This window comes from Wyeomyia smithii, chromosome 3 (assembly GCF_029784165.1).
Source record: "Wyeomyia smithii strain HCP4-BCI-WySm-NY-G18 chromosome 3, ASM2978416v1, whole genome shotgun sequence".
NCBI classification, from domain to species: Eukaryota; Metazoa; Arthropoda; class Insecta; order Diptera; family Culicidae; genus Wyeomyia; species Wyeomyia smithii.
This window is the reverse complement of record NC_073696.1, coordinates 92,624,170-92,638,712: the sequence shown is the minus strand read 5'-3', so window position 1 is coordinate 92,638,712 and position 14,543 is coordinate 92,624,170. Positions and strand designations below refer to the sequence as shown.

Sequence of the window (14,543 nt, the reverse complement as noted above, 5' to 3'; positions counted from 1 at the left end):
AGAGGCCACGGAAATTTGGCCCTTGATTGCCCGGCCTGCGAGTGTCATGTGAATGGGTCCACGAGTAGTGTTTGTGATAAAACTAGTGGTCAGTGTGAGTGTACATTGGGCTCCCAGGGGTTGAAATGTGACCAGTGTGCGGAGGAGTTTTTCGGGCTTTCTGAGGAACATCCCGGTGGCTGTGAAGGTAAGTAAATGAACCCTAATATGATGATATCGGAAGGCAGTTATTTGTTTGTGCTCTTCATCTTATATTGACGACGACCGTGACAAATTAGCGGTTTGCTTATCGCCGGGTACGGAATCAATTAGTTCCGAGCGATAAGAAGCGCCGCCAAGATTGAATGTAAATGATTACATCAACGCTAGCGATGGGAGGAGAAAGACGGTGGATAGAGCGCGATCCATTTCAGCTCAGTAGGGTATACTCGTAGACCCGTAGAGTGTGTCGAATTGTACCGCCAGGCAATGCATATTTTGTATTATTCGCCTCGATAACTTCAAATAATGTGCTGCTCGGTCGAAGAGGCCGATGGGTGTGCTGGCAACCAATCAATTCTTGCATAGTAGGTTCAGCGGGAAGCATCGAACGGATGCACACACAGGTGGGGCGCCGTTTAATTCTTCGGAATGACGATGCCTATTCTGAACAACGCACGATACGTTGCAGGCCTCCGGGAAGAATAACGGTCTCGTGATGGGTTGGTGAGGTGATCTGGATAACTCATTTAAGAGTTATAGATCATACTGGTGAAAGTGAAGAGAAGTCGGTTTAAAATTTAGCAAAGAATTAGTTTGTTTTCATGACTGACTTTATTTTTTTCTTTTTCAATGTTTGCTTACAAAAACTCGAAATTATATTTTCACATGAAATATTGAAAGCAAGAAGTAATGAAGCCTATTAAAAACTACCGCTGAAGAATTTAACATTTCCTTAAGATTTTTAACTATTTTAGACACCTTCTTCTTTTGTATGGACCTTTAAAATTTTCCGCATGGGTTGCAATGCTTTGTCTGATAGACCCCCCCCCCCAACTCTCTAGAAGCGTTACGTATTTTATGGACTCTTTTGCGAAATTTTAGCTAAGATAAATCCTATTTGAAAAAGAAAAATATTTCCTACTATACATTATCGAGTCAAAAATAACATATATTTGAGTTTATATTATTTATAATGAGTTTTAGATAGGAAAATACTGATAGAAAATATAGAACAAAACAAACTAAGGAATTCAAAATAAATACCATTTTTAACCTGAAGGTAGATAGATTATTTTTGTGATATGAAAATAAATTTTCATTGTTTGGCAAATGCAGTCAATTTTATTTAAAATTTGATACTTTTATCGTGTTATTCAAAAAAATTCACGTTGGTCTCCCTGAGGTAATATGAGTAAGTCTCGAGATATAATATTTTTACGGAAACAGTTTTGAATTTCTCTAGTGCTGTCAGTGCACACTGCACAGTCTCAAAAACGTGAACTTAATTCATTTGCTCTCCAAATAATGGTTTTATTGAAATACTATCTTCCAAAGATATCTAGTATATAAAAAGTTCCAAATCATGATAAAAAACCTAAATTAATCCACCTAGCGGTCAGACCCAGCCTTTCTCATTCAAACTTTTATTTGTAAAAATAGATTTACATGAGCGCTTCAATCCGATAAATGTATATTCACTCTTAAGGTTCTAAAATATTGATGTTGTAATCTATACATATAAAAATGCAGTCCGGTCTGTCTGTCTGTTTGATCCATATAGGCTCGAAAACTACCGAACCGATCGACGTGAAAATTTGTATGTAGGGGTTTTTGGTCCCGATAAAGGTTCCTATGATAGTTTGGGACCCCTCGCTCTTCTGGAAAGGAGGGGTCCAATACAAATGAAACATACATTTCTGCACAACTCAAGAACAAACCAAGCAAATGAAACCGAATTTGGCATGTGGATGTTTTAAAGGGTAACAAATATGTCCATATTGGTTCGACGCCCCTCCCTCTTCCAGAAGCACATGTTTCTGCACAAATTTCTGCACATCTCGCGAACTAATCAACTAAATGGAACCATATTTGGCAGGTGAATGTTTTTAGTGGTAACAAATATGTTCCATAATCGACCTTAGGCAACATTTTGCATTGTAAGATGGCAACTTCCGGTTTCTGGAAAATAGCCAAAAATGGCCGATTTCCACCCAATATAATAATATCCGGATAAAGAATGAGGAGGAGGAGCTGAAATCGACCACAGATACCATTTTGAATTCTAAGATGGCGACTTCTGGTTTCGGAAAAACAGCGGCAAACGACCAAATATCACCCAATATGGGTATTTCCGGGATCTTAATGATGCACTGGAGCCACAAATCGACTACAGACACCATTATGAATTGTAGGATGGCAACTTGTGGTTTCTGGAAAACAGCCAAAAATGGCCGATTTCCGCCTAACATGAGTATCTCCGGATCTAGAATAATACACAGCAGCTGAAATCGTTCAAAGACCCCATTTTGGATTCTAGGTTGGCGACTTCCGGTTCCTGGGAAACAGCGGAAAATGATCGAATTACACCCAATGTGGGTGTTTCTTCAACCAGAATGACGCTCAGAGGCCAGAAATTATCTTAAATATCTTTTGAAATCCAAGATGGCGACTTCCGGTTTGTGAAAAACTGCCTAAAATAACCAAATACCATCCAATATGAGTATCTCTTGAACCAGAATGATGCAATGAGCTAACAATTGACCTCAGGCACCATTTTGAATCGCTAAATGGCAACTTATAGGAAACAGCCGAAAATTACCAAATAATACTCAACATGGATATTTCCGTAATCGAGATGATGCATAGAAACCAAACATTGACCCTTGACACCATTTTGAATTTAAAGACGACCACCGTTAGTTTCTGGAAAACAACCAAAATAACTAACTACTTCCAAAGGATTCAGAATAAAATTCTGAAAATGATTTTGAAGCGTCCTCCTTGGTTTGGTACACTCGAATTACATAAACTTACTGGTGTTGAACCATTAGAAGCTATGTCAAATAAAATTATTAACAATTTTCGACAAAAATCGTTGCAATCCTCAATTGCTACGATAAGCTCTCTTTATAGCCAATAAGTTAGCAATTAAGTTAGTTGTAAGTTTACTTCCCCTTTTCTGACAAGTAGGTTTAAATCCCTACGAATGATATGTCCTAATTGCGAAAGCAAACGAATCCTAACAATTGAAATTACAAATTTCTAACAGTGTTGAGAAGTCACCATTTGTGATTGGACACACATACTCATTATTTACTAATATGTATCATAAATACTTAAACTACTAACAAATCCCCCCCATAAAAAAAACCAAAATAACTAAATACCTCCCAATATGAGTATTTCCGGTGTCTGATTGATGCCAGAAAATTTGCTGAAAATGACCGAATACCACCCAATATAAATATATGCAGAATTAGGGCGATGTACAGAAGCCAAATTCCGAGGATGTTGTCATTTCGATAAAACCAATCATTTCAAACGATTTGTCTTTTGACTTTGATCATATCCTATGGCCGATTCGTCGTGCATTTGCAGACTTTAAACACATCGCAAAGAATCAATGAATTTGGAACGTTCAAATAGCACAAAACCACATTTAAATTATGTGGAGATCACATATATCAATCAAAGCAGGTATAGTTTTAAATAGCCTTCGAATTCCTTTTCATTACATAACTTTTGAGCCACATATCAAATTGTTATGAAGTTTGTTATTTGTAAATTTGAGAGATGACTCGTTCGTATGACACTAGTTATGTTCAAATAAGTCATGTAATCTTTGAAATAGTAGACATTTGTTGTTTTATTAACAATTTAATACATAACGGTGGCTTAAGTTCAATTATAATCAAATGAAATGGGAACGTATAGGGCAGCCAAACTTTGAAACCACGAGTTCAATCAGATTTCATCTGTTAACCCTTAACTAGCCCGCTCATCTGATAATAATATTGATCAAGTCGGTTGTGTAGTTTCTGAGATAATGAAGTTTCATGATTTTTACATTTTGGTACTTTACAGACAAAGTTACAGTCCGATTACAGTAAAATTCAATAGGGTGTTACGAGACAGCTAGACTTATTAGTTGACACTAATTTTGTGGAAATCGGGTCAGTCATCTCTGAGAAAAGTGAGTAAGTTCAAGTAGTCTTCGAAATATGTTCCTTTTCAAAGCTGGATTTCACATTTTTAAACATAACAGGCAAAGTAATAGTCTGATTGCAAAACAAATCAATAGGGTCTTATGGAACAACAAGATCTTCCATTTGACGATGATTTTATGAAAATCGGTTCAGCCATCTCTGAGAAACATGAGTGAGATTAAGTAGTCTTCAAAACACGTTTCTTGTCATAACTTTTGAACCACAAGTTCAATCTTTATGAAATTCAAAAGTTAAGAGTATTTTAGGTAGCCCGTTCATTTGAAATTAATTGTGTTCAAATCGGTTGTGTAGTTTTCGAGTTACTGATGTTTCATGATTTTTACATTTTGATACATGACCTCTAAACTAAAAATCCGATTACAATGAAATTCAATAGGTTCTTATGGGACAACGAGACCTTTCATTTGCAATTAATTTCATGAAAATCGGTCCAGCCATCTCTGAGAAACATGAGTGAGATTAAACAGTCTCTAAAACACGTTTCTTTTCATAACTTTTGAACCACAAGTTCAATCTTCATAAAATTCAAAAGTTCAGGATTTTTTAAGTAGCTCGTTCATTTGAAATCAATTTTGTTCAAATCGGTAGTGTAGTTTCTGAGATAATGATGTTTCATGATTTTTACATTTTGATATATAACCTTTAAACTAAAAATCCGATCACAATGAAATTTAAGAGGGTCTTATGGGGCACCAAGACCTTTCATTTGCAATTAATTTCATGAAAATCGGTCCAGCCATCTCTGAGAAAAGTGAGTGAGAATAAAAATCTGCACATACACACACATACACACACACACATACACACACACACACATACACATACATACAGAAAATGCTCAGCTCGTCGAGCTGAGTCGAGTGATATATGCAATTCGGCCCTTTGGAGCACTTTTATACTTTCGGTTTTGCAAGTGATTGCTATACCTTTCTAGGAGAAAGGCAAAAATTTAGTTCGAAACTCAACCGCTAGTGGCGCTGCAAAATCTTTCTAGCCTTACTTTTTAGAGAAATGGTGTCTTCAGCAAAGTTATAGATAAAGTTTTTACAAAAAACTTTGTCGAAGACACTTTTCTTTTAACTCTTCTTGTTTTGGATATATAACGTCTCTAATTTCGACTTTTTTTCCTTTCTCCTAGAAAGTGTGTGTATGTGTGTGTGTGTGTGTGTGTGTGTGTGTGTGTGTGTGTGTGTGTGTGTGTGTGTGTGTGTGTGTGTGTATGTGTGTGTGTGTGTGTTTGTGCAGATTTTTATTCTCACTCACTTTTCTCAGAGATGGCTGGACCGATTTTCATGAAATTAATTGGAAATGAAAGGTCTCGTTGTCCCATAAGACCCTATTAAATTTCATTGTAATCGGATTTTTAGTTTAGAGGTTATGTATCAAAATGTAAAAATCATGAAACATCAATATCTCAAAAACTACACAACCGATTTGAACAAAATTGATTTCAAATGAACGAGCTACCTAAAATACCCTTAACTTTTGAATTTCATAAAGATCGAACTTGTGGTTCAAAAGGTATGAAAAGAAACGTGTTTTGAAGACTACCCAGCCAACAATTTGGTCCGTATATTTCAGTTGTTGTTGGGATATAAGCACCCTTGTACAATCTGATAAAGTTGTATATAACGTTCTATATGAGCTTATAAGTACCAAAGTGGAGGCAATATACGTACCAAAATGGTTCGCGCAGTTAAAGATATACAACTTTTTATTCCATTTTTTACAATTCTACAACAGTTACCTTTTGCATAAAATCTGAGGTATGAACATTTCTGTTAAACATAAAATTGAGTAGCAACAATTTATTCAATTTTTTTTAATGAGAAGTACGCGTGACATTCAACTTAGTACAGTTTTTGGTATGTTTTAAAATTATTGAGGTTGGATGCGGCATTTTTTTTATTATATTTTTACAAAGCTGTGTTCAGCCTCGAACCCCCAACGTCCCGATCACTACTCTTATTCCCTATCCTTAGAGTCATTTTACGATGCTGCATGTCAACGAATTTTATCTAGTACTGTTGAATGCCTCAAATCGTACGAACCTGTAAATCGTATATATCCTTCATTGAACCGTTGTGTGGAAAACCACACAAATGAATGTTGTTTTGATTTTTTTTTTCGAAAACTACTCGATCGATTTTGATGAAATTTCTTGACAATTCCTAAACCATCAATCTTACACAAAATACATTTTCTTCAAGGGAAAAATATTTTTGGTTGATGAGATATTTAAAAACTTACGTTGTTTACCCTGGTGTGTGGATTTCCACACATACAACATTCGAATTTATTTTGGACAAGAAACAACTTAATTTTGCCCCAAACATATTTTTTTCATTGAGTGCTTTTATACCTGAAGCTATAGGTACCAATAAATCCTGTTTCAAAAATCGAATAAGGTGTGTATGTGTGCGGGAGTATGTGTATGTGTGTTTATTTTCATTCTTACGACCAATATATCTCGATTTTCTCAGCAACGGCTGAACCGATTCGATTGTTCTTCAAAGAGCTTCAAGTCTAGTTAGTTGATGGAAAATATCGTTTTGATCCGAAGTTTCATTCAAAAATGACGTAACAAAGGGTGATCAATTTACATGGGAACTGATAAACTAATTGATTTTTTTTCAACGGTTTGACTGATTTTAGAAATGTATAAAGGTGCATTCTTGTAATTCGCATCAAAATCAAATCAATCAAAAGGCTACGTGGGACATGTGTAAAAGTATGTGTTTATTTGTTTCATCCCAGTGTGAGAATTTTCACACATATGGGTTACGAATACGCTAATGCTAAAACTACCTATTTAGTGTTTGCACAGCCTGGTTGAGCAGTGTTCAACATTTACACAATTTATACTCGCACTTTTAGGTATATTGAAATAAATTTAGAATGGATCTCCCGAGATGGTCTAACAAGCCAGTCGTCGTGGGTTCGAGTCTCGGCTCGGGAGAAACTGTTAGTGTTAGTAGGATCGTAGCGCTAGCCCCGCAATTGTCCTTTACGCTAAACATTCGACTGCGAAGTCTGTGTATAATGAACAAATCGGAATGTAGCATCAAGGCTTTGCTTACTTTGCTTAGCTTTACTTATTTTGCTTAGTAAGAATATTTCAGAATATTCTTACGAACATTCCTAGCACCAAATTGCTTCATTTGGTCAAACTGATGTTAGGATTTTTTTTGTTCAATTGCTATCATAGCATGTTTAATTGGTCTCATATCATGTAAACACGTTTTGTTTTGTAACTTTTGCATGAACCATCGGATCAAACAAATGTCCGATGATGACCTAATGGCCTTCAAGCCCTTCCAATTGCAGCCAAGGAAATCAAATCAATACATCCATTGCTGAGATAATCCAAATGTATTTTTCAAGATTGTTTTTGTACACTACGCTATCATTCATATCATTCAATTAGTTACCTCCAAGATACTGCAATGTACTAGGCGTTTTCACACGTTTTGTTTTTTTTTTCAACATATCTTTCGAAGTTGTCATTTAATTTTAAGTATATTTTCGGATTAAAATTTACCCTCCAAATCCTAACAAACGCATCTATCACCAAAAGGACTCAAATCAATCAAACCGCTGGAAAAAAAAATCGGTTAGTTTATCAGTTCCTATATAAGCTGACCACATTTTGTTACGTCATTTCTGAATGAACCTTCGGATCAAAACGATATTTTTCGTCAAATGACTAGACTTGGAAAACCACACACCAGGGTAAACAACGTAAGTTTTTTTAGGATGCAATGAACGATAATGTCACTTATTGTCTTTAATGTTGACCCAAATCTATTTGGACTCTGATGTCAATATGTAACTCAATATTACCTCATATACGAAGGAATAATAACATGCGATCTGCATTGACCTTCTTTTGAACTGTTAGGCGATTCAAGCAATTGCAATCAACAAACATTAAAAATCTTTCAAGGCATTGCCCATGTTTATGCGAAACTCGGCTGTATGTGTTTCATAATAGACGATTTTAACTGTCACGAAAAAGTAAATTGTATAAAATTCATTATGCAATCTTCTAACAACTGTTATAGGAGTTTTCAAGGAATATGAATATCATCGTGGATCACATATATTAGAAATCCTACAATTTTGCACTGCAATTAAGATTAGCACTGTAGACAACTTTACTGCGATGAAACCTGATTTTTTGTGTGCATTTATACGAGGAACAATATGCATTCATATATCACGGACTGTACGACCCATATATGATGAAAGATAACTTGAACTGGTTATAACATGAACTTTACACAATTTCGATTGAATCTGGATGTTTATACGATTTTGTATTGCCATTTTTATACGATTTCTGGTTATCTGGGTACTTAATCTCACTCATGTTTCTCAGAGATGGCTGAACCGATTTTCATAAAATCAGTGTCAAATGGAAGGTCTAGTTGCCCCATAAGACCCTATTGATTTGTTTTGCAATCAGACTATTACTTTGCCTGTTATGTTTAAGAATGTGAAATCCAGCTTTGAAAAGGAACATATTTCGAAGACTACTTGAACTCACTCACTTTTCTCAGAGATGGCTGACCCGATTCCCACAAAATAAGTATCAACTAATAAGTCTAGCTGCCTCGTAACACCCTATTGAATTTTACTGTAATCGGACTGTAACTTCGTCTGTAAAGTACCAAAATGTGAAAATCACGAAACTTCATTATCTCAGAAACTACACAACCGATTTGATAAATATTATTATCAGATGAGCGGGCTAGTTAAGGGTTAACTGATGAATTATAATTGAACACTTGGTTTCAAAGTTTGGCTGCCCTATACGTTCCCATTTCATTTGATTATAATTGATCTTAAGCCACCGTTATGTATTAAGTTGTTAATAAAACAACGAATGTCTATTATCTCAAAGATTTCATGACTTATTTGAACATAACTAGTGTCATACGAACGAGTCATCTCTCAAACTTACAAATAACAAACTTCATAACAATTTGATATGTAAGTTATGAAAAGAAGAGAAATTCAAAGACTATTGAAAACTATACCTGGTTTGATCGATATATGTGACCTCAACATAATTTAAATGTGGTATCGTACTATTTGAACGTTCCAAATTCATTGATTCCTTGCGATGTGTTTAAAATCTGCAAATGCACAACGAACGGCCATAGGATATGATCTAGGTCAAATAACAAATCGTTTAAAATGATTGGTTTTATCGAAATGACAACATCACCGACTTTTGGCTTCTGTTCATCACCTTAATTCTGAATATATTCATTTGTGTTTCATTTGTATGAGACCCCTCCCTTATAGAAGAAGGAGGGGTGTCGAACCATTATGGACATATTTGTTACCCCTGAAAACATTCACATGCTAAATTTGGTTCCATTTACTCGGTTAGTTCTCGAGATGTGCAGAAATTTGTGTTTCATTTGTATGGCACCCCTCACTTTCAAAAGAAGTAGGGGTGTCAAAATATTATGGACATATTTTTTACCACTAAAAACATTTACCTGCCAAATTTGGTTCCATTTAGTTGATTAGTTCTCGAGATTCGCAGAAATTTGTGTTTCATTTGTATGGAACCCCTCCCTTATAGAAGAGGGAGGGGTCTCAAACTATCATAAGAACCTTTATCGGCACCAAAAACCCCTACATACAAATTTTCACGTCGATCGGTTCGGTACTTTTCGAGCCTATATGGATCAAACAGACAGACAGACCGGACTACATTTTCATATGTATAGATTACAACATCAATATTTTAGAACCTAAAGAGTGAATATACAATCATTGGATTGAAGCGTTCATGTAAATCTATTTTTACAAATAAAAGTTTGAATGAGAAAGGCTGGGTCTGACCGCTAGGTGGATTAATTTAGGTTTATTGTAATAATTTTATGAGTTCATTCTTACAAATTTTTTCTTGATAGAAATTGAATAATTACGTCGTTATCTTCCGATTACAGAAGTTTTTGAAGTACTTAAGTAAAAATATTACACAAAATTTGAAAAAAATACATAATTTTGTGAAGTAGATAGCTCAGCGGGTAGCAAGTATTAGCAAACCATGATTTTCTCTTAAAATTGTCCATCAAAAAATCTACATTTTCTGAAATTTTGAAAGATGTGTTTTTTGAGTTTTTGTGGTATTTCAGTTTGAATATTAAATCGTCCACATAGTGTAGAATAACATTTTGCGTTTCACTAGAATATACCACACACACCTGTGCGTGGCCCTAATAAAACTCTATTGTTTATTTCTGCTTTAAATCGGTCTCAAATCAGGAAATCACTTTTCAAGAACAGACGAACAATTTACAAGAAACGTCGTTAGTCGACCTGTTAAGCTCAAAGCCAGATGTCCGGGTCACCGAATATCTAGAGACTTCACGTCGATACCTTTCATGAGGTCGTATTTTCTACAGATTGGTTTTAACCGTGTTATAATTTTCGGTATAATGAAGGTCACTTCAGGAAGAAGTGATAGGAGTGGCGAGGCGTTTACGTAGACTCAACTCTCGTAGCTTTCATAACATTGTGTAGTCAGCTGAGATAAATCAATGAGAGATACGCTTCGGTAGTTGCATAATGACTTCATAAACAGATTTTCGAATCTTTGAGTCTGTCTTGATTGAGTCATGAGTCCGGTATCCTCGCGTGCGCTTTATTTTTGCGGTGTTACATCATTAACTGGAATGAGTTCGGATCGCGTTTTGATTTCCGTCGAAGATATAATAAACTCGTACGTGCGATATTTGTTATTATAAACCCGGTACTAGAACTCAGCGCATCGTTTACCAAAACGAAACCTGCTGCAAACCTACCCTTTTCTCCAACATCCCAGTGATTTCTCGTGGAAGTGCAGAGGTGTTCTCGGCTTTCAATAAATCGAGTATCACGTCAACATATTCCTATACACACTCCTTCATTGACCTGCATTCGGATGCGGCCGGCGCTGGATTAAGGTCACCAGTTTTTACACATTGAGGCTGAATGTTAATCCCAAGCATCATCCGTTGGTTCTCTGTGTAATTACAGCTGATCTGGCAATAACGGATTAGCAACCGCGGGCGGTCAATCATGCTCATGCTCATCCTCATGCTCATTTCAGTTTGAATATTACCATAGGTTTCATGTAAAAATACAATTGCCATGTATTTATTGCATGAAATACACGGTCCAGTGCTTTAAAACTTTATCCAACCTATGTGCAGTCTTCAGCAAAGTTTCTCAGCGTAATGAGAACTTCAACTTGATGCTCAGTTTAGTTCGCGATATGGCCGCAGAGATGGCGCTTTGACACCAACTTTTTTTTCTTACACGCTACTAAATTAAATTTTTTTTTGACGTAGAATTACGTCTTACGGCAACATAGACAGGGGACCAGTTTCATTACAGGGATCCAATTTCAAAAACCAAAAACATCGAGAGCGTCACAAAAATTGTCCATTTTCAACCGTTTTAAGCTCAGTCAGTTTTCAACCGATTTTCGTCATTTTTGCAGTAATCGATTGGAAAATCAACCAAGCACCCGTCCAAATGCAGAAAGTTGTAATCTGATTGTTCGAACGATTGTACTATTGAAAACTGTCAAGCCTTGTCGAAACGCAAATGTCGACCTCTGATTGGTCGCACAATGCTTCTTTCCTTAACAAGGTCGACAGAATATACCTAGTTGACTAAGAATGCGCGCTTTGTGTTTTATGTATAATTCATTCCATGTTTGTGCCGATATCACACGGACGTTGGTTGCTGATCGTGAAGAAGAAAGAAAAGCCGGGTTTCAATTTCTGACTGATCGCGCTGGGGGCGTTGATACTTAAGCACCTGACTATCTGGCGGCTGTTATGGAGTTTTCGGTAGCTGCAGAAATATTGGAAAAGGCAGGCAATTCTACTGAAAAAAAAAAACGGGAGAACTAAAATCATCGGCGAATGGTTCCAGTTTGTTACTGTTGTCAAATATAATAGCACCTGTTGGTGCTCCATAAATATGTGATTGAAGTAGTTAAGATTTTTCATCATGTGTAATAGGCGGAAAACCGCAAATTTCAGCATTCGCAAGACAAGAAAAATTCAACATTGCCTCAAGAATGTGTTGGTGGCCGGTTGTAATATATACTTGTTCTAGTGCTGAATGGCAGCAGATAGCAGAAATGCAGCACTTACGCTATTTCGTCTTAAATCAAAACGGTTATAGTTCGACAATCTGCTTCCACGCGGCTTTAGTCATACCTATTTTTTTCAGTTATCCCATTCCACAACGTGCGTAAAAAATCTTTGTCAGAGCGGATATTGCGCGCTATAGGGACCATGAAGCATTTATGCGATAATTGAATGAAATTTGCAACTGCAGCAACCAGCCTTTTTCAAGGCTACTAAATGTATTTGGAAGAGCATAATGAATGGTTATTACTAAACTGCAACTTTGATTGCAGTTTGATGCTGCTGCAATTGCGCAGCAGTGTGATGTATATTACGATTCATTAACACAGTGCATCACAAGCGGTATATGCGAAACAAATCCGGTTCCAAACAAAATAGTTCAGCAAGTTCTGCTCACGGCGCTAAGTCCGTTTTAGACAATTCATAACACTTCATTAACAAATATGTAACGTTTTCAAGAAGACGGTTGGTGCTTGACATCACAGCATAACTGCGACCCTTATATCCGATACGAGAACGGGAACATCTTCTTCCATCAAGCCGTGCAACACACGATACATGTTATATTGTTGCCTTTATAAGGCAACAAAAGGTTGACAAGAGGAATGTAACAATTTACTTGGAGCAGCAAACGTACGGCGGTCTGAACTTTGCGGCAAGTGTAATAATAGAACGTTTGTTGTAATCCGCCAACCGGGAAGCAACCGAAAATGTTTCTCCTTACAACGAGGGTTGACCTGTTGTGACGAATTTCCTGGCTCCTTTGTCGCTTGCCTCTGGTGCCATCTCAATGATGATACATTTGTTGACAGCGTACACAGTTGACGATAAAATAATGCGCTTCCATGCTCAAATTTCGCTTATATACCGACAAACAGTGAGCAGCGTAGTCCATCCTCTTTGTTCCGAACGTTGTAGAATGATATAACTGGAAATAACTGACAAAGATTCTTCCCACAACGTGCGTAAAAAATCTTTGTCAGAGCGGATATCGCGCGCTATAGGGACCATGAAGCATTTATGCGATAATTGAATGAAATTTACAACTGCAGCAACCAACCTTTTACAAGGCTGCTAAATATATTTGCAAGAGCATAATGAATGGTTATCACTAAATTGCAACTTTGATTGCAGTTTGATGCTGCTGCAATTGCGCAGCAGTGTGATGTATATTACGATTCATTAACACTGTCACGAATATTGCCCACTTTCAAAAGTTCTGAACTCAGCTAGTTTCCAACGGATTCCGTTCATTTTTTAACCAAAAATGATATACGAAACAAATACGGAAAAATATATCGCTTCACACCATTAAAATGATTAACCCTAATCGAGTGTATTTCCAAAGCTATTGCAAAAAATTATTGACATAAGACAGGCTGTCGTAATTCTACGTTAACCTTGCGGTCGTTTCTTATAAACAACCTCTTCCACTTTTTCAAATTTTGTGTAATATTTTCACTTAAGTACTTCAAAAACTTCTATACTCGGAAGAAAACGACGTAATTATTCAAATTCTATAGAGAAAAAATTTGTAAGAAATTAATTCGAGTGAACTCATAAAATTATCCTAATAAAACCTGAAATTTATAAAAACTCGCAGATCTCTGAAACTTGAAGAGTTAGAAATTTTGGGTACTGTGTAAAGTTTCATGGAATTTAGAGATCTACAGCTTTGTCGAATACTGCAAAGCTCTAGCGTGTAAGGGAAAAAAGTTAGCATCGCAACGCCACCTTTGCGGCTAAGTTCCGAACTAATTCAAACATCCAAAATAAAGCCCTGACTATACCAAGAAACTTTGTAGAAGATCGAAAACCGATTGGTCGAACCCTGAGAGCACCATAAATTCCGTTCCGCTAGATTCCATTTCTGGCCCAGTGTGCGGTGGTTGTTTGTGAGCGGTATGAGGATCAAAAGTGCTGTGTGTGCAAGAAAACATCAAAAAGAGATGAATAACGATTTATTATATTGTGGGCAGAGATATGCCGAAAACGTTTCTGCTGTGGCTATTAAGGGGTTTTATACGTTTTTAGTTTTCAAAAAATCGAACAATTTTTTGCATCATCTCAAAGTACAACTTGTTGAGAACATTGTCACAAATTTTCATGGAGATCTGAGCAATAGGGAGAAAGTTGAAGCGCTTTGCCACGTCACGGCTGCATAGGC

At 36.4% G+C, this 14,543-nt stretch overlaps 1 protein-coding gene across 3 annotated transcripts in view; it reads left to right on the top strand.

The window, feature by feature from the left end:
- Positions 1-14,543, top strand: part of LOC129726952 (laminin subunit alpha-1) — a 399,452-nt gene that overhangs the window by 169,539 nt on the left and 215,370 nt on the right. For all 3 annotated transcript variants that reach the window (XR_008728436.1, XM_055684266.1, XM_055684268.1), the window contains one exon: positions 1-187. Coding sequence is in view for 2 of the 3 variants with exons in the window: in XM_055684266.1 (XP_055540241.1) it covers positions 1-187 (187 nt within the window). In the remaining variant the exon portion in view is untranslated. The remainder of the gene's footprint in view (positions 188-14,543) is intronic.